Source organism: Crocuta crocuta, unplaced genomic scaffold (genome assembly GCF_008692635.1).
Source record: "Crocuta crocuta isolate KB4526 unplaced genomic scaffold, BGI_CrCroc_1.0 scaffold382, whole genome shotgun sequence".
NCBI classification, from domain to species: Eukaryota; Metazoa; Chordata; class Mammalia; order Carnivora; family Hyaenidae; genus Crocuta; species Crocuta crocuta.
In genome coordinates this window covers 1,415,703-1,434,536 of record NW_027531873.1, presented here as the reverse complement: position 1 = coordinate 1,434,536, position 18,834 = coordinate 1,415,703, and the positions used below count along the sequence as shown (strand labels likewise).

At 36.2% G+C, this 18,834-nt stretch overlaps 1 protein-coding gene across 4 annotated transcripts in view; it reads left to right on the top strand.

The window, feature by feature from the left end:
* The window catches only part of HIPK3 (homeodomain interacting protein kinase 3), a 61,829-nt gene extending 44,240 nt beyond the window's left edge, over window positions 1–17,589 (top strand). Inside the window, exons 3-16 of one of the 4 annotated variants that reach the window (XM_077772899.1) lie at window positions 2,249–2,368; window positions 3,545–3,631; window positions 4,125–4,309; window positions 5,988–6,147; window positions 6,540–6,663; window positions 10,875–10,996; window positions 11,239–11,363; window positions 11,455–11,616; window positions 11,772–11,834; window positions 12,118–12,414; window positions 12,872–13,012; window positions 14,487–14,722; window positions 15,010–15,137; window positions 15,985–17,589. In XM_077772899.1, the coding sequence (XP_077629025.1) occupies window positions 2,249–2,368; window positions 3,545–3,631; window positions 4,125–4,309; window positions 5,988–6,147; window positions 6,540–6,663; window positions 10,875–10,996; window positions 11,239–11,363; window positions 11,455–11,616; window positions 11,772–11,834; window positions 12,118–12,414; window positions 12,872–13,012; window positions 14,487–14,722; window positions 15,010–15,137; window positions 15,985–16,461 (2,427 nt within the window). In that variant the 3' untranslated portion in view covers window positions 16,462–17,589. Of the gene's footprint in view, window positions 1–2,248; window positions 2,369–3,544; window positions 3,632–4,124; window positions 4,310–5,987; window positions 6,148–6,539; window positions 6,664–10,874; window positions 10,997–11,235; window positions 11,364–11,454; window positions 11,617–11,771; window positions 11,835–12,117; window positions 12,415–12,871; window positions 13,013–14,486; window positions 14,723–15,009; window positions 15,138–15,984 lie in introns of all 4 variants that reach the window. The other 3 variants (XM_077772898.1, XM_077772901.1, XM_077772900.1) reach the window with 3 other exon arrangements.
* Window positions 17,590–18,834: the final 1,245 nt, after the last annotated feature.

Sequence of the window (18,834 nt, the reverse complement as noted above, 5' to 3'; positions counted from 1 at the left end):
TGGAGTTGGAGGTGTTTTTGGATTCAACGTGACATTTAATGGGATTAATAGCCATCATTAGACCTTCACTCTGGGGCTTGATAAGTGTGAACTAGGTGCTCTTCAAGTACTTTTATCTATTCTGATTTTAATTTGCTACTCTGAATTTCTGCTCATACTTAATTTTGGTTAGATTAACATGGCCATCAAACTCCAGCTCCATTCAGCTCATCCCTCAACAGTGATTGATATTTCTTAGTTCACATTCCTAACATTATAAGTCTAGTTTGCTTATTAGCTTATTTCTAGTTGAGTTCACAGCATGAATTTCTGAATGAATTGCTTCTGAGTCAGGTTTTCACCCTTCATTTACTGGGGACAGAGGAGGCAAAGTCTGAGTCTTTTCATATATTAGTAGTTACGGATGGAACAGTTTTTTGTTTTTTGCTTTTTTTTTCTTCAGAAGACAGAGCAGGCATTATGACCAAAAATAAACTCACAAGATCACTTGCCATTTTTTTGTTTTTGTTTTTTTTTTCAGTGCCATCTTAATTGCCCTATTCTCTGTGTTCTTTTAACACTTTATTTTCTTCTTCATAATGGCACTTCCTAGCTTAATTGCAGATTACGTGCTTAAAAATTTCTCTGTTCTACTGAATTATATGCTTTTGAAGATTAGCACCATGTTTTATTAATCGGTATATCTTTAGCATCTGACATATAGTTCTGAGACTTTGATGTAACATCTAGGTACTGGACTCTTAGTACTTTTCACTTTCTGTTTCCATATAACAAGGAACTCAGATACTCAAGGGATATGGGGTGAGGAGAAAGCACCACACTTGTAAAGTGGATATTTTAGTTGTCATTCCAGGTAAATTGAGGATACAGATATGGATAAACATCTCTGTTGTCCGGAGACTCAACAGTCTGGTAGGGAAAACAGACATGTGAAAAAATAGTTGTATTATAGTATTATAAATGTATTAAAAGGGTTATGTTTTAGGTTGATGGGAACACAGAGGAAAGGGAGTACTTCTGTTTGAGAAGTTTATGTATAGCTTTACAGAGGATAAGTTCTTGAACTGGGTCTTGAAGAAGGAATGGTAAAGTTTGTCATGAGATTTGGTGAAGTTGGGTGAGGAGGGCTATAGGGACATTGATAAGTAGGAATTAGAGAGCAGTTTAGGAAGGAGAAACAAAACAAGCCCATGCAAAGTTTAGTGTGGTGCTAGATGGGCTGCTTTTTTATAGGACCATGTTAAAGAGCAGGGAAGAGATCAAGCTCAAAGCCTGAATGCCATGATTGGAAGTTTGGGATTGATCTTGTAGGCAGTAAAGTAATTTTATACAAGGGGTAACAGTCAGATTTGTATTTTACCAAAATGGCTGTTAGCAGTGTGAATACTGAGTTGGGGGGTGAATGGATGGCATCATTAAGGAAGCAGATAAACTACTTAGGAAGATTATGAAATTGTATAACTCAGAATTGAAGGCCTAAAATAATGGAGAGAAGGGACAGTTATGTGGGAGAGTGATGAAGAAGAGATGTGCCTGGTATAAATTTCAGATTTCTGATTTGAGTGGTTGGTATTGGTGTTGCTGGGAAATACACGAAGATTAACAGATTTAGGGGGAAAATCAGTTTGAGGATATGTTCATTTTGAGGTGCTTAAAGTCCAGCCAGGTAGAGAGTTTCCATAAGCAGTTGGATCTACAGCTCCAGAGCTAGAGATAAATATTTAAATACAGATTTAGAGATAAAACTGGGGCTTATAGAGGGAAAGAGGACAGATAAAACTTTGTATCCTACTGATAAAGCCCTCAGCCTGCTAGTTCACTTTCACCCCTTGCCATTTTCCACATAGTAAACCTCTGCACTTCCAGTATCTGAGTGTGTGGGTACTTACTCCTAATTGTCCATATTTATTCATGTTATAACCTTAGCAAAAATCATAGGTTTCCTAAAGAACTCTTATTTGTCCTCTAAGACTCAGGCATCACCTCTTTTGGAACTTTATGTGACTTCAGTTATTTTAGGTGTCGCTTCTTTGTCTTTCCAGAAGCACGTATTTACTGTGGTACTTACAACCCTGTATTATAATTCTTTAATTGTATGTTCCCCACTAGACTGAATTTCTTGAGGGAATAGACTATGTCATTTAATTCTTGACCTAATATCTAGTTTAATGTCTGATACAGGATACATGTTCAATTAATATCTGTTACATGAAAGAAAAACTCTTCTGTTTTATAAATTATTTTTCAGATTCGATATATTTCTCAGACTCAAGGTTTACCAGGAGAGCAGCTGTTAAATGTGGGCACAAAATCCACAAGATTTTTTTGCCGAGAAACAGATATTTCTCATTCTGGTTGGAGATTAAAGGTAATTCATTAAAAAACAATTTGGAAAAAAAAATTAAAACAAATTTTTTAATATTTTATTTATTTCTGAAAGAGAGAGAGAGAGACAGCGTGAGCAGGGGAGGGTCAGAGAGAGAGGGAGGCATAGAATCTGAAGCACAGGCTCCAGGCTCTTAGCTAGCTGTCAGCACAGAGCCTGATGCGGAGCTTGAACCCACGAACCGTGAAATCATGGCCTGAGCCGAAGTCGAATGCTTAACTGACTGAGCCACCCAGGCACCTCGGAAAAAAATTTTTCTAAAGTGCTTCATGTGGGTAATACCCTACATTCCTATTTGTATTTTATTGCATTTCTGCCTCCATTTGAATTTTTTTTTTTGACCAACTCACCCTTTTTGGTGGGTGGGTGGGGCGGAAGCCTTCCATGAATAACTTAGCTCATTTTCTAACCTGGCAACATAATTATTAACTCCTCTAAATGGATTTTAAAATTTTGTGTATGTAATTACTTTTGTGTTGTGTGTTTCATCTTCTTTACTCAGTTTCCTGTTATTTTTTTTTTTTTTTTAATTTTTTTTTAATGTTTTATTTATTTCTAGGAGAGAGAGAGAGACAGCGTGAGCAGGGGAGGGTCAGAGAGAGAGGGAGTCACAGACTGAAACAGGCTCCAGGCTCTGAGCTGGCAGTCAGCACAGAGCCCGACGCGGGGCTCGAACCCACGAACCGCGAGATCATGACCTAAGCGAAAGTCGGATGCTTAACCGACTAAGCCACCCAGGCGCCCCTCAGTTTCCTGTTATTAAGCTTTATAGCACAGGGACTGAATTTCAACATTTACTCCATAACCCAAGTACCTAATTTATTCCTAGGCTTTTTGGGGGATTAGTAAATCCTCAGTGATTAAGTTTATAACCAGTTACCTTTATATATGTGTGTGTATGTGTGTGTGTGTATGTGTATATATGTGTGTGTATGTATGTGTGTGTATATATATATATATATATTTTGACCTGAACCAAGCTCTTCTCATTTTTTTTTTTTTTTGGTACTTTTAAAAAGTACATTTTTGATAGTTACTCTTTAAAACTCCTTGCCTTAGAATATTCGGTGTTTTAGACTAAATGTGCCAGAAATAAAGAAATAATTTCCAAATGGTGGATAATAATATATTATTTCACTTTTTTATATATCCAATAAGACACTAGAAGAGCATGAGGCAGAGACAGGAATGAAGTCTAAAGAAGCCAGAAAGTACATATTCAACAGTCTGGATGATATAGTGCATGTGAGTACCACAGTCACATTTGTTAGTCTTCTGTGCTTACGATGAAGGACCTGAATGCCAAGGATATACCACCACATGTTAATCATCTTCCAATAATTATAGAGTGCTGCTAATTTTAAACTTTTCAACAAAACTGATTCTAAGGTTTCAGCCTTATAGGAACTTAAATTACATTTGTCTTTATCAAATATTATTAATACCATCCTGTTCTTTATTAATTTCTTTAAAAGGGAAAGTCCTAGCTCTACAAATTTTTTGTCTTTGTATTTTTTAGAAATGGGTATTTCTTAAAAACATTTTTTTCCTTTGAATACTATTTGGTGCTTTGAAACATTTTATGAATTTATTAAGCTCAATTATTCTTGTTTGAAAAACAGTTGTAGTTCTCTGTTCCTTCTTTTGTTGTGGTATTTTTTTACAACTGTGCAAATTTAACATATATTACCTTCCATGGCTTATTTGTATTTGATGACTTGAAATTTTGATATTGTAGGTGAACACAGTGATGGATTTGGAAGGAAGTGATCTTTTGGCTGAGAAAGCTGATAGAAGAGAATTTGTTAGTCTGTTGAAGAAAATGTTGCTGATTGATGCAGATTTAAGAATTACTCCAGTTGAGACTTTGAACCATTCTTTTGTTAATATGAAACATCTTCTAGATTTCCCTCATAGCAACCAGTATGTTACTTTAAAATCTTTCATTATTTTTTATTTTTTAAGAGTACACTTATCTTTTTTCCCCCTTATTCTTTGATTTATTNGGTGTAGGCGGGGGGGGGGGGGTGGACAAAGAGAGAGGGAAAGAGAGACTCTCAAGTAGGCTCTGTGCTGTTAGCATGGAGTCCATGGTGGAGCTTGATCCCACAAACTATGAGATCATGACCTGAGCCAAAATCAAGAGTCAGACGCCTAACCGACTGAGCCGTCTCGGCACCCCACTTTAAAGTCTGTTAAAATGATATGGAGAAATAATACTAAGTCTTAGAAAATTAGTGTTTTAGAGAAATGATTCAATAGATTTATTAATTGTAAATAATCTGAGTCAAAAGAGGTTAAGCTAACTTGGCCAAATTCATATAGACTAGTAAGTGGCAGCACAGTCCTGGAATATGAATCTGAGTTGCATTCCAGTGTTCTTTTTCCAAAACACCATACTGCAAATGACTGAGTGGTTTTTTTACATGACATTCTTAACTTGATAGCCAGGTATATGTAATAAAAGGAAGTATTAACAGTTTTCCTCCCACTTTTGAGTCCTGCAGACCCCATCCTTAGTTTCCTTTCACATTGTTTGCTTTCCTCGTGCACTCCTTCTCTTCTGTGTTGTGGAAGGAAAGGGAGGTTTTTATGGGTTAGTGGAGAAGAATATACGTATCCTCAAATTGAGAAGGTCTTATTAGAGTTACCTTAGGTAAAGCTTATGAATTCTTTGAACCCCACACCTCTTCTTTATAAGACTGCAGGGAGTAAAGTAAATGACTACTGAAAACAACTTTTTGTTTTTTAAAATGACTGAATGGGAGAGTCTGGGTGGCTTGGTTAGTTAAGTGTCCAACTTAGGCTCAGGTCATGATCTCACAGCTTGCAATTTGAGCCCCTCACCAAGCTCTCTGCTGTTAGTGGGGAGCCGGCTTGGGAGCCTCTGTCCCACCCCTTTGCTCCTCCCCTGCTCACAGGCACATGCACTCTCTCTGAAAAATAAACAAGCATTAAAAAAAATGAAGAAGTTATAGGGATGAACCAGTAACCATTATTGTGGTTTCCCCTTAAAATTGGTATTTTTAGAAAGCCCATCTACTCTCTCCAACAGTTAAAAATATCTAATGATTTCCACATATAAGTATGTTGAAAATAACATAACTACGTACTTTTTATCAGTAGTTTAGGGATGTAGAGATCTAGAAATTTTAGAAAAATTAGGGCAGGGGTCGTAAAATTAGTGTGCTAGTCAAAAAATGCTTACTGTTGCTTTGACGTCTTAGAAAACATTGCAGATATAAGATATATTTTCACTTGCTTTAAAGTTCAATCTTTTGTAGGTTTTTCTGGTAGAAATAGTATTGGAAATAAGCAGATTAAAATTTTTTTTTAATGTTTTATTTATTTCTGTGAGATAGAAAAAGAGAGAGACAGCATGAGCAGGGGAGGGTCAGAGAGAGAGGGAGACAGAATCTGAAACAGTCTCCAGGCTCTGAGCTATTTGTCAGCACAGAGCCCGACGCGGGGCTTGAACCCACAAACTGATCATGACCTGAGCCGAAGTTGGACACGTAACCGACTGAGCCACGGAAATAAGCAGATTAAGCGCAAGCCATATAAATTTTTTCTTTTAGAAATAATTTATAAATGTTAANAGTGTAAAGTCCTGTTTTCATATTATGGATATTTGTAAGTCCCACCCAAATTCATGTGACACAAATAATCACAATAAAACTTCACTTTTAAGACCAGTTGCTTCAGGCAGTACTGCTAACCTGACAGCAAATTTTACTAAAATTGGCACATTAAGAAATCAGGTAAGAACTTATAATATTTAATAATTTGTACTCCTTTTTAAATGATTGCTCATTTTGCTTTTGAAGTATATATAGAAGTCTCACATCAGCAGTTAGAAGTCACAGTGCTGGGGAGGCTCTCGCTATGGTTATTCTGTAAGGTCTCTAGTATTTCGGGGCAACAATTAGAACCTGTCTACCTAAACTCTTTTATTTCCTTTCACCTTTCACCCCCTTCATGCCCCCTACCCGCCTTCCTGTGCAGCAACTCCATGAAAAGTTGAGTTGGATAAAATCAGTTTCTGGGCTCATTTTTATCATAGAGTTATGGCTTTAAGAAGTGCATTTGAATTGTATTGGTAAAGCGTGCATGCAGACTACTCAGTACAACGCCACCTGTGCTGACCTTTCAGGCGTTAACCACGTCCGCTCACTCCGTTGTGCACCATGGAGTTGCTCTGCAGGCCGGAACTGCTCATTTCGGTTGTGGTGATGCTTTTCAGCAGACGCTGATTATCTGTCCTCCAGCTATTCAAGGTACTCTGATTTATATTACACTTTGAATTTAGGCATATGTTATTTTTCACGAATTTAGGTATCTGTTAATTAAATATATTGCATCGTTTTTGCCACGTTGCTACATTTGAATTTAATTTAAGCTGGTCAGTAGCCTTTAGACCACTTTAGCCTTTCCACCACTGCTCTCTTGACTGGAGCTCCATTGTAATCATCGCTGAAAGAATGGGTCATCTGATAATTATATTTCCTGTAGAGTCTAGCACGATAAAATACCTTAGGAGAAATTAATGGGCTTGGAAAGCTCTCTGTTGCCCTTTACTGGTTATCACAGCTCCAGATATTTAGGTAAGTACCTTTTATCTGTCTGTCATTACTAGACATTAAAGTAACTGAGAACTCAGTTCTTTAAGTTTTGTTCAAAAGAATTCTGTCCCAAAATGTTATAGTCTTGTTTGCTATCCATACCATAGGTTTCTGCTTGTTTGTTTGTTTGTTTTAAAGAGAGATTGGTTTTACTCAATTACATTATGCCCCATATTCAGATAAAAAGCAGAATGAAACCTCAGGTGAGATGAGTGGCAGATTACCTTTGAAGAGGCCATAAATTCTCACACTGGGAATTTGCGGTTCTTAGAGGGCAATAGCAGCAAACGTTACAGCTGGAGTAACCAGAATAAAATAGGACTTTCTAGGTCCTTTGCTAGCACGTTGTCCTTGCTAGGCTTTAACATCTAGTTCTGTCTTAAAGGAAGAGGTTAATTACAAATGAGGGCCTAAATGACTCTTCTGAATCATGGTGGGAGTACTGTACAGTGTCTGTGAAAGCAGTTGGTACTCAGTCAGGGCACCTGGGCTAGAGGCCTGTTCTGTTTGCTGTCATTCTAGATGAGTCTGTTTAACCTGTTTGCAGCCTTAGTCAAAGGAAACAGACTGAGCAGATACTATCTTGGTCACTTCTAGCTCTAATATTTCTGGATTCTGAAGGTTATTTGAATTTTTTATTTGATTCAAAGACTTGAACATATTTCTGAAGTTGTAATATCTCCTACAGTGCCTAATAAAGCTCTGAGATATGTTTGTTGACTTGACTGACTGGTAATAAGAGATGTGAAAACATCTCAATTCATTAGCCATTTTTGTTCTTCCAGGGGAACTTTATTGTCATCTTTTATGTGTATTGGGTTTTCATATAAGGTTTCATTGAGAGAAAGATTTGTAGCACTAAAGATAAAAAACAACTACTTAGATGGTTGATTTTTTTAAGGTGAAATTGTGGACCAACATGGTCTGTAAATATCTGTGACAGTGACCCAACCCATGGCTAAGGATAGTAAAATACCCATATCGTCGTGATGTCAGTGTTCTTAAAGATGCTGTTGTGTTTATTTCTTTTGTTTTTCCTCAATTGTTAATTAAAGTTTCAAACCTATAGAAAAATTCCAAGAATAATACAATGCCTTTTACCCTAGATTCAACAAGTGTTAACGTTTTGCCATATTTGCCGTCAGTCTATGTCAGCATACACATACCGTTTGATAGTAAGTGGTGGGTAGACATTTTCCTTCTAAGTACTCGAGCATGGAAGATTGACGCTTTGTTTTTTAATCAGTTATCATGTAAGTGGTATCTCCATAAATGCATTTTCAGCTGGATGAGTTTTTACTCTGTACTAACAAATAAGTTTTTAAGTTCTAACAATCGTCCCCCATGTACCAAAGTCATACTTCATCAAGATTTAGAATAGCTTTTTTTTTTCAGAGCCTACCTTCTGTTTGTAGCAAACATTTGAGAGGCTTTTGAGACACATTTCTAAACACAGTTGAGTGTCATTTTTAAAACAATCAGTGAGGTCTGATAAATCTTTTATTTTGAATGTGCCCTATGGTTGATGAAAGACTAGTGACCTTTCTGTACATATGCTAACAGCTGTATGAATGGTTCATAATAAGGATAAAAAGAAAAGGAGATACCCTCAGACTCATAAACCCTTTAAATGTCAAGAACAATATTTTTGAATTAGAATTACCAGTAAGAGAGCAAAATACTTGTTAGCTTATGTAATGGGTGCATTTGTAGCAGGACAAGCAGGCTCTATAAATACGTTGTTTCATTGTTTTTTGTCTTAGAGTATTGTCTACTTAGAAATGAAAGCTTCCCATCCAATCCACTTGAGTATCTCTGTAGAAAATCCCAGTACTGGTCTTCTTACCACTTTCCCTCATAATGTGCCACCAATCCATTTTGGAGAACGTTTTAAATGGTTTTTGGGCAGCTGTTGGGTAGGAGTTCTGGCACCATTGTAGTTTGTATTTTTAAATACATTTTATGTCTGTTCCACTTCATTTTACATTGTGTACCTTGGGACTGTAGTGTCTAGGTTTGTCATATATTCTCCATGTTATAGATATATATGTAGGTTAGAGATATATAAGTACTATATCCAAAATATTATTATTACATTTTTCAAGTTAACAAAGACTTAGCCAAGCTTTTATTTAACAAATTTTAGTATATATTAAACAAGCATTTAACATTATTTGGCAATCTGAAAAGCTAGAACTGTTATTTTAGAATCAAATGCATTCCAGCAGAATTCTCTTGCTGTATTAGCACAATCTTTTAAGCTTTTGTGCTTTGCTGTGCAGCTATGAAAGGAAATCTACTCAAAGATAAAGTTTTAGCTAACCTAAGAACTGTGTAGAAAATTGGCATCTTAATCACTGTTGAATTTGATAAAAAATGAATCAGACTTCGTGAGGAGAGAAGATAATAGAATTCTTTCATCATAAGGCATTAATTAATTATGAGGAGAATTTAAGGGCAACATGATTTTTGTTGGGATATGAGAATTCGCTCTGTCCTTTACCCCTTGTCAAAGTGAATTCTGCTCTTTTCTCTGATGAGACTGTCTATCGCTGCCACACATCTACACTGCCTGGGTGCACTTAGATTCCATTTCTTGGAGCATTTGCCAATCAAGACATGCTTTTTGGAAGGGCTAAGAAGGTCAGTTTAAAAAAAAAAAACAAAACCCTGTAGATCTTTGTTAAACTTAATCCCTACCTAGTTTTTTCAGTGGAGCTCAGGGTCTAGAACACCGTGGGAGGAGGGTAAAAGCCCCTTTGAAGAAAAATTAAGCACAACAGAATTAACAGGATTAACACATACAGTGCATTTGTGCAATAAAATTATGAGGTTATTTTTCAGTAGTAAAAGAAAACAGTTGTAGTATTTTTCTCTTACACCTTCAAGACGGCTGCTTTTTCTGCCAGCCTGTACTGAAAGTAATGGCTGCAAGAGGCTGGAAATTGTGAAGTACTGAATTCGTCATCATAACTGCGCTTTTTGAGCTTGGGGGATGTCCCTAAAACCTTTTTAGTCAAAGCTCTCAGTTGGGGATAAAATACTTCACTGTCTAAAAGTTTAATATAAGACAGTATTTATCTGCATGGTCCTTTTGCAATATATGACACAAACATTAACATAACAGGATTAACGTGGCTGGTGATCTTGCTTTCTAATTTTCCTAGTGGGTAAGCAAAGTGGAACGAACATGTTTGTCCTGGAGTTCCAGCAGCTACTAGTTGATGAAGCTGTATTGGTAAAAGCTTAGCTGTATCATCATATTAGGCATGAAAGGCTATTTTTGCTTTTCCTTTGGACGTTGGAATGAGTGTGTCATCCCTGAATTTTCTTGAATCGTGTAAACCATCATGGCCTTTGCAGTGTGAGGTTGTGATACATTCCCCCTTTGGTGCTAAAAGAGATCCTTTACAGGTTTTAAAGAAGAGAATACTCGGCAGAGCTAAGTTTGTATGAAAAGATGAACGTTTACCTGCTAGAGGTTCAAGATGTTGAGTTAGATTCATGTCCTTTGTCATAGCGGCAGAACTATTTGAAAAGGAAATAAAGCTATAATAGCAAACTTTAAAAGGAATAGGAAGTTTCAAGAAAAAAATGATTCAACTTGGTTGTATGCATTTTAAAGCAGTAGAAGGAGTAGCTTTATATCAATTTTTGGAATGATGTACCACAATGTAGATGGTTTTGTTATCACTTTCCCAATAGATGGTTTTGTTAGTGTTATGAATATTTTATGTAAGGGATGATTTTATAACGCTAATCAGAATTTTAGCAGTTCTTTGAATTTAAAAGAGTTTTGTAAGTTAACTAAAGGGATACCGTTTTTGATTTGAGAAATGTTTTTTTTTTTTCCTTCCGTTTCACAGGTATTCCTGCAACACATGGTAAACCCACTAGTTACTCAATAAGAGTAGATAATACAGTTCCACTTGTAACTCAGGCCCCAGCTGTACAGCCACTACAGATCCGACCAGGAGTTCTTTCTCAGGTCGGTAATAATTTATTATTTTTGCATATGTGCTGTCCTCATTATGCACAAATAAGGGCAGTGATCCACTTGCAGTATGTCAGCCTGTGCTGTTGAGAAACAGTAAAGATGATCCGGACGGGAATTTGATCTTTTGTAGTTACTGGCTTTTACATATTATTAATAATTGTTGCCTTAATATATTTTTGATTTTAAGATGTAGTAATGATGAATTACTTGTAACTTGCTTTCCAACACAGCAGACGTGGTCTGGCAGAACACAGCAGATGCTGGTACCTGCCTGGCAGCAGGTAACACCCATGGCTGCGGCTACTACTGCATTAACTTCTGAGGGTGTGGCTGGCTCACAGCGGCTTGGAGACTGGGGGTAAGTTAAAAACAAAAATACTTTTCTTGTGAAGTTTGTAAAATAGATAATGGTATAGAAGGGATTCAAGTTTTCTAAACTTTCTCCCTAGGAAAATGATTTCACACAGTAATCATTATAACTCAGTGATGCCACAGCCTCTTCTAACCAATCAGATAACTTTATCGGCCCCGCAGCCAATTAGTGTGGGCATTGCACATGTTGTCTGGCCTCAGCCTGCCACTGCAAAGAAAAATAAACTGTGCCAGAACAGGTTGGTACTGATATTTAACTTTCCTCTGCATTTTGAAAATTAAGCTTTAAAATAAATTTTGCATGTACACTAAAGGGTCACTCTGTTTTATTCAAAATGACCTCTTTGATAGCTTTGTTACAAACACTAAGCCAGCTCCCTTCTCAATTTCTCAGAGGTATTTTGGTAAAACTAATGGAATGGGAGCCAGGAAGAGAGGAAATAAATGCTTTCAGTTGGTAAGATTGTCTTTATTGCCCTTTTGATTTATTACCTGCATATAATTTTAGACAATTTTAGACACTCAGATATCACATTTACCAAAAAATGACCATTTTAACATATGTAAATGCAATCTATGCTGATATTTCTAGAGATAATACTTTATATTTACAAAACAGTCTATATGTTAGTATGTTATATACATGATCTTGAACGTTGTTTGTTTTAACAAGATATCCTAGAAAAATGGCATGTACGTATTTTGATTCTAGAAATGACACATTATTCCTTTGATTGCAGGAGTAATTCACTGCAGAATACGAATGTCCCACATTCAACATTTATTTCTCCAAAGATAGTAAGTGGGAAAGACGTTGAGGAAGTACGTTGTATAGAAACACAGGACAATCATAACTCAGAAGGAGAGGCAAGAGATTGTTGTGATACATCCGTCAGGCAAGACTCTGATTCATCGGTTTCAGACAGGCAGCGGCAGACCATCATCATTGCTGACTCTCCAAGCCCTGCAGTGAGTGTGATTACTATTAGCAGTGACACTGACGAGGAGGAGACATCGCAGAGACACTCACTCAGAGAGTAAGTGCCAAAATCAGTTTCTTGTGTTTATGCTGCAACCTTACATTGCGATGGCGCCCTCTGGTGTGATGGAAGAAAAAAACATTCTGGGACCTCACCCCTCTCTGTCAGTGTCCTTGGGAGTGTACATCCTTAATAGTAACTAACAGGATTATTACAGCATTTCTCTCGTATTTATGGCTTTAGATTCNTTATGCTGCAACCTTACATAGCGATGGCGCCCTCTGGTGTGATGGAAGAAAAAAACATTCTGGGACCTCACCCCTCTCTGTCAGTGTCCTTGGGAGTGTACATCCCTTAATAGTAACTAACAGGATTATTATAGCATTTCTCTCGTATTTATGGCTTTAGATTTTTGTTGACGTAGGTCACACTTGACTGATTTATATCCTTAATTCATGTAAATTTTGGCTACTTCTCACTTTTGACCCATGTGTTTTCTGTCCCTCTTCACTAGATGTAAAGATAGTGTAGATTGTGAAGCTTGCCAGAGCACTTTGAATATCGATCGGATGTGTTCACTAAGTAGCCCTGATAGTACTCTGAGCACCAGCTCCTCGGGGCAGTCCAGCCCATCCCCGTGCAAGAGACCGAACAGGTAAAGGAATTCCGGGGGGGCATATACCATAGATATTGGGTCTACCAAAACGCCTGTGATTTCTTTTGTTGTTTATGTTAATAACGTGCCTATTGATTTACCACAGTGGCTTCTCTCTTGGACATAATTTTTTAACCAGATCACTTGGGTTTTAAGTGATAATTTTCTTTATTGTTGTAGAACACATCTAAATGAAAAATTGAAGTTCTAATAAATGATTTTTAAAGAATCATTTGTTTTTGAAAGAGCAAAAAGCCATGTCCTCAACTTCAGCTCCATAGGTAACAGTTATTACTTAAATTCAGAGTAAGAACATATAGCAGAATAAACATTTTAGCAAAATGAAAAAGGAATTTTTTGCATAATAAAGTAATAACCCACTGTTAGTAGAGTATCCATTATGATTTTTTTTGGGGGGGGGGTGCTCATTGGTGATTGATCTGTGTGGCTTTACCCATATTTGCTTTCCTACTCTTTTTGGCCAGGGACATGCATTGCCACTAAAGTGGTGAGCTTCTCCTAGCCAGCATGGTACACTAACACATTAAGAGAGAAACCATAAAAATCTCAGTGAAATACATTTGATTTCAACTTGCAGAAATTCTTTTTTTAGTGGAAATAAACTCTGAAAACTCTTTAGGTCTTAATTTTTTACACCTGTTTTCTCTTTTTTCCTTGGTCAGGAAGTATGATAGTGAATACTTTAGAAGATGTAAAGTAATTTGAACACATCTTCTTATGGATTGCTTATAATATGATTTGGCAGTTGATACATACATATATATCTGTAAATACATCCATATAAAAATTGTATGTGTCAATGTACAAATAAGATATATAACTAAAAATGCATGTATAAAAAAGATGCTTCAAATTGCTACATATGAAATGAATGATTAAAATAGACCATAAATACTGTAGTAATTCCAAAGGGAGAGAGATTGTCATGGCCCAGCAGGGCCAGGAAGAGAAATATGGGATTCTGGCTAGGCTTTTGGAGAGGTGGAGAAGATCTCTCAGATACTGGTTAGTTAAAAGGACCCAGATTACCACTACAGGTATGAATCCTAACAGAATTTACTCTGAACTATCCAGGTCACATGATTATATTATTATATGTTTTTTACATTTCGTTTAAATTATCCAGAATATTGCTTCTTTTGTAGTGTTTTGATGAGATTTTCTGGAGTTTATAAAGTGGAATTTTTTGAACTACTACTAAGAATCAATTGGGAAGGGAAAGGAGAGAAAGTGCCAAAATGATGTACCTAAAATGGATAGAATTAGGGTTAACAGTCTGAGGAGAGAATTAATATGAGGGTCTAGACAATCTTAAAAAATTGGTATTGGACAAGGAAGAAAGTATAATTAGATATGAAATAATAAGATTCCATCAATTTCCTGGAGCCTGGATAGTATTTAACTTAAGATTTAATGTTGAAAACATATTATTCATAAAAAGACTTTCTTGTAGTATGTCAGATGAAGAACAGGAAAGTGGTTGTGATACTGTGGATGGCTCTCCAACATCAGACTCTTCGGGACATGACAGTCCATTTGCAGAGAGGAGCTTTGTGGAGGATGCTCATCAAAACCCAGAACTGGTAACCTCTGCCAGCACAGAAACCAAACCAGCTGTTTGTACTGTTGTGGTGCCTCCAGTGGGACTAGAGAATGGATTAAATGCTGATGAGCATATGGCAAACACAGGTAAACTGAGTCTTCCCTATTTCTCCGATTATCCCTTTAAAAAGTCTTAATTTGGGAACATCAGAGAACGACATTGCCAAAAATTATCTCTGAATTTCCAACTTGATCCTTGTAGGAAGGAAATCTTTCCTGATATCATTCAATACTAGAAATCCTGAGATGACTTCTCTCTTCTCTAAGGTTGTCAGACCTTAAAAATCACTACTGTGTAAAATATCTAAAGACCTTTCTCATTTTTATATGAGCAGAAAAAAGCATCAACTGTCTAATATTTTGCTCGTTGCCAGATTCTACATGCCAGCCATTAGTAAAGGGACGATCGGCTCCTGGAAGATTGAACCAGCCTTCCACAATGGGTAATCGCCAGCAGAAACTGACATCCGCATTCCAGCAACAACATTTGAATTTCAGTCAGGTATGTTTATGAATTTGTAAGAGTCTTTAGGATTCAAATTCAGCAGTTTTTCATTTGGAGAGAAGAAAAATTCTTTCTTTCTCAGTCTTGAAAAATGTATCCCTTTTCATTATCCCAAGTGACTAAGGCCTAGTAATAGGGTAATGAACCAGATTATCCATAGAACCTGAATTTTCAGAAAGATTAGGCTTTTAGGTTCTCTTAAATAATTTTTTAGTGTATTTGTTGTCTTAGACCTTTTAACTCAGAATGCACACTAATGGATTGATGGCTGCATTTGTTGTGTTAGTCGTTGAGGAATAGTGATGCCTTTCCATCTGTTCAGTACTGTGCTTGGCAGTCATGTTTCACTTTGGGAAAGAAAAGATAACATTACAGGTATTGGAGTCAGACCTGCATTCAAATCCTGGCTTTGCCAAATACTACATATATTACCTTGGCCAGGTCTCTTCAACAAATCTGGACCACAGAGTTAATGGGCACAATAGCTATATTGTAGGGTTGTTTTGGAATGAAATACTGTCATGTATGCAAGATGTTAGCTTTACATAAAATAAGTGCTCCACAGATGGTAGCTCTTAGTAGCGATGCGGGGGGATAGTGACGCTGCTTGCACTGGTAATAATAGCACTGTAATGTTATCATAATATGCAGTAACAAATATTAAAGCGTTTAATATTAATATATATAAAATTGATATTTTACTTTTCCCTATGCTTAGTAGAAGTGGAGATCTGCAGGATCCTCTGGATTATCAGCTACAGAGTATATTGTAATTTCCCTTTATTCCTTCCTTTTTAACTTAAAAAATACATGTTCAGTATTTTTTTGTTGTGTTTTTGAATAGGTTCAGCACTTTGGATCTGGGCATCAGGAGTGGAATGGAAACTTTGGACATCGAAGGCAGCAAGCTTATATCCCTACTAGCGTTACCAGTAATCCATTCACTCTTTCTCATGGAAGTCCCAATCACACAGCCGTGCATGCCCATCTGGCTGGAAGTGCGCATCTTGGAGGACAGCCTACTCTACTTCCATACCCATCATCAGCAACCCTCAGTAGTGCTGCACCGGTGGCCCACCTTTTAGCCTCTCCATGTACCTCAAGACCTATGTTACAGCATCCAACTTACAATATCTCTCATCCCAGTGGCATAGTTCACCAAGTCCCAGTGGGCATAAATCCCCGTCTGTTACCATCCCCAACCATTCATCAGACTCAGTACAAACCAATCTTCCCACCACATTCTTACATTGCAGCATCACCTGCATATACTGGATTTCCATTGAGTCCAACAAAACTCAGCCAGTATCCATATATGTGAAAACTCCAAAAGAGTATATTGAGGAAGCTCAATGATATAAACATTTGATTAAAAATAAAAACATGGTATTTAATAAATATTAGCCATGGCACAAGAAAATTATTTTTGAATCATGTAGACTTGGGTGCAATTTAAACAACTTTGAGCTTTAAAAAAAACTCACTTTTAATGTGTTTTGCACATTTGGTATAACTTGTCTTTGGTCATGTTATCTTCTTATGTAGTAACTCTAGACAGGTGACTTATGGGAGCAGAAGTCCAGTTTTGCTCCTGCTATTTTTTATAAAATTGCCTTCTAACTAGTGCAAGACACATCCACATTTGGGAAGCCATTCTGTGTACAGACTTAGAGCAACAGATGCACATATGTCAGAATTACAGCATACAAGTGAATTGTATTATCTGTGTCTTAGTGTATAAATGTTGGGTCACTTACCTAAGAAATTGAGCTATTGTTCTTTACATTTGCATGTGTCTTTGCATGGGCAAAATGTTGCCTAGACTTTGCTCTTAAATGTTGTTCTAATAATCTCAGCTGCATTGTAAACCGTTCCCACACATAGTGCCTTAAATATTTGAGGTTGTTGATGTTATTACCTATATATAAATGTTGAGGACTGCAGCACTTAAATTCAGATCTACTCTTTAGTTTCCTTTTGATAGAGTAATGTTCATTTTTGGTTTTGTGTGGTATGATTTCAGGTCGTAGCTGTTTTTTCCTTACCAAGAGGGCAGCATGTTTGCTATAGCTGAATTCTGCTGTCTGATTTTTCAGAATGATCTAGCTTCAAGAAAAGCAAGCAGTTAGTAGTGCTTAAGAAAAATTGATTCAGTATCTAATGGATAGTTGATATCTGTCACAACACAGCATTTTATATACTGTTAAGTGAAACTGCAATACAATCTAAGTTTATTTTGGAAGTGTTTGCTGTATAATTGGATTTAATGAAATGTTTAGAGGTGCAGTAGGCATGACTTTGAGTAGATAATGAAAGAAAATGCAAAATGCTTATTGATTCATGATGTGGTTTCATCTTAGCTTGGGCAAACCATGCAGTATTTAATACATAGTAGCAGAATATTTACTATTGAAGCTTGAAAAGATGTGAGTTCTTTGTGTGCAATCTTTNTTTTTTTTTTTTTTTTTTTTTTTACATTGTAGTACTTGTTTTGCTTGTTGGTGGTGTTTGCTTATTTAATACATTCCGTCAGGGACAGAAATTACATGCTTTTTTCCCCCCCTAGGAAGTGTGTCTTGGGTTTTTCCCTTATTATTTTCTTTTTTTTTTTCCTTCTTTTTTGGTGGTGGTGGTGGTTATGTTAAAATGAAGTTGCTTTTACAGCACCAAAGACTTAATCATCCATTTTCTATATAAAAGGTAGCTACTTTTTTGCATAGACCTCAAGTATATTGTAGTATAGAGGTGGAATTTAAGGAAAGGTATTAAACAGGCTGTGTTTTAGCTTATGGGCAAGTAATAAATTGTATCATTTATCTTGAATGTATCATAGATAAGCTGCTATATAACGATTGCCACTTCAGATAGCTGTGAAATTAGGTGATTAACTAGTTGTTACTTAGTCTTCTAATTTCTGTATAAGTCTAATTACATGAAATAGAAGTTGGGGTTTTGATTTTTTACTTTGCTTTTCTGTTTGGAGTGTCATTGTAACTACTGTATTGTAAATGATGGAAAATAATTGCATATGTTATTTTGGGGTGTGTTATTTGCATCAGTATTTTATCTCTATTAATGTTTGTGCTCATCACTGCATATAAAAACTTGGATGTATCAATGTAACTTAATTTTTTATTTTCATACTGGCATTGTAGACACTTGAGAAAGCTGTATCTTGCAGGCTTGACTTAACTTTTTTTCCTTAAAAATCTGGAATATAATCTTACAGCATTTACTGGAATAAACAGTACAAAGCATTTGAGTGTAAAACTCTCCAAATGTTTTGGATTTACAGCATTTCTTTGATGAATGAATTGCATACCACTAGTACAGCTCTAATACAGCATTGACAATAAGCTAATAATGGATAAACTTTTCTTTACTCCATTAACACAAGCAGTGTTTTATTTAATAATCATCAATGAAGTAAATGTGCCTAAAATTGATTTTAGTAATTACAGTATTAGATCATAAAATAAAAACCAGCAGTACATTTTTAGTCACACTGAAAATGAAGGACTTAATTTTCCCCACAAGTTTCAGTGTTTTTAGTAATCAATTCTATGCATTTTATATAAATAGAAATATATATACATATATATATTACTCATANTACATATATTACGCATAAAAAAAGGAGTAGCCTAAGATTAATTTAAAAGATTATTTACAGATGGCAAATTTATGGAGTCAC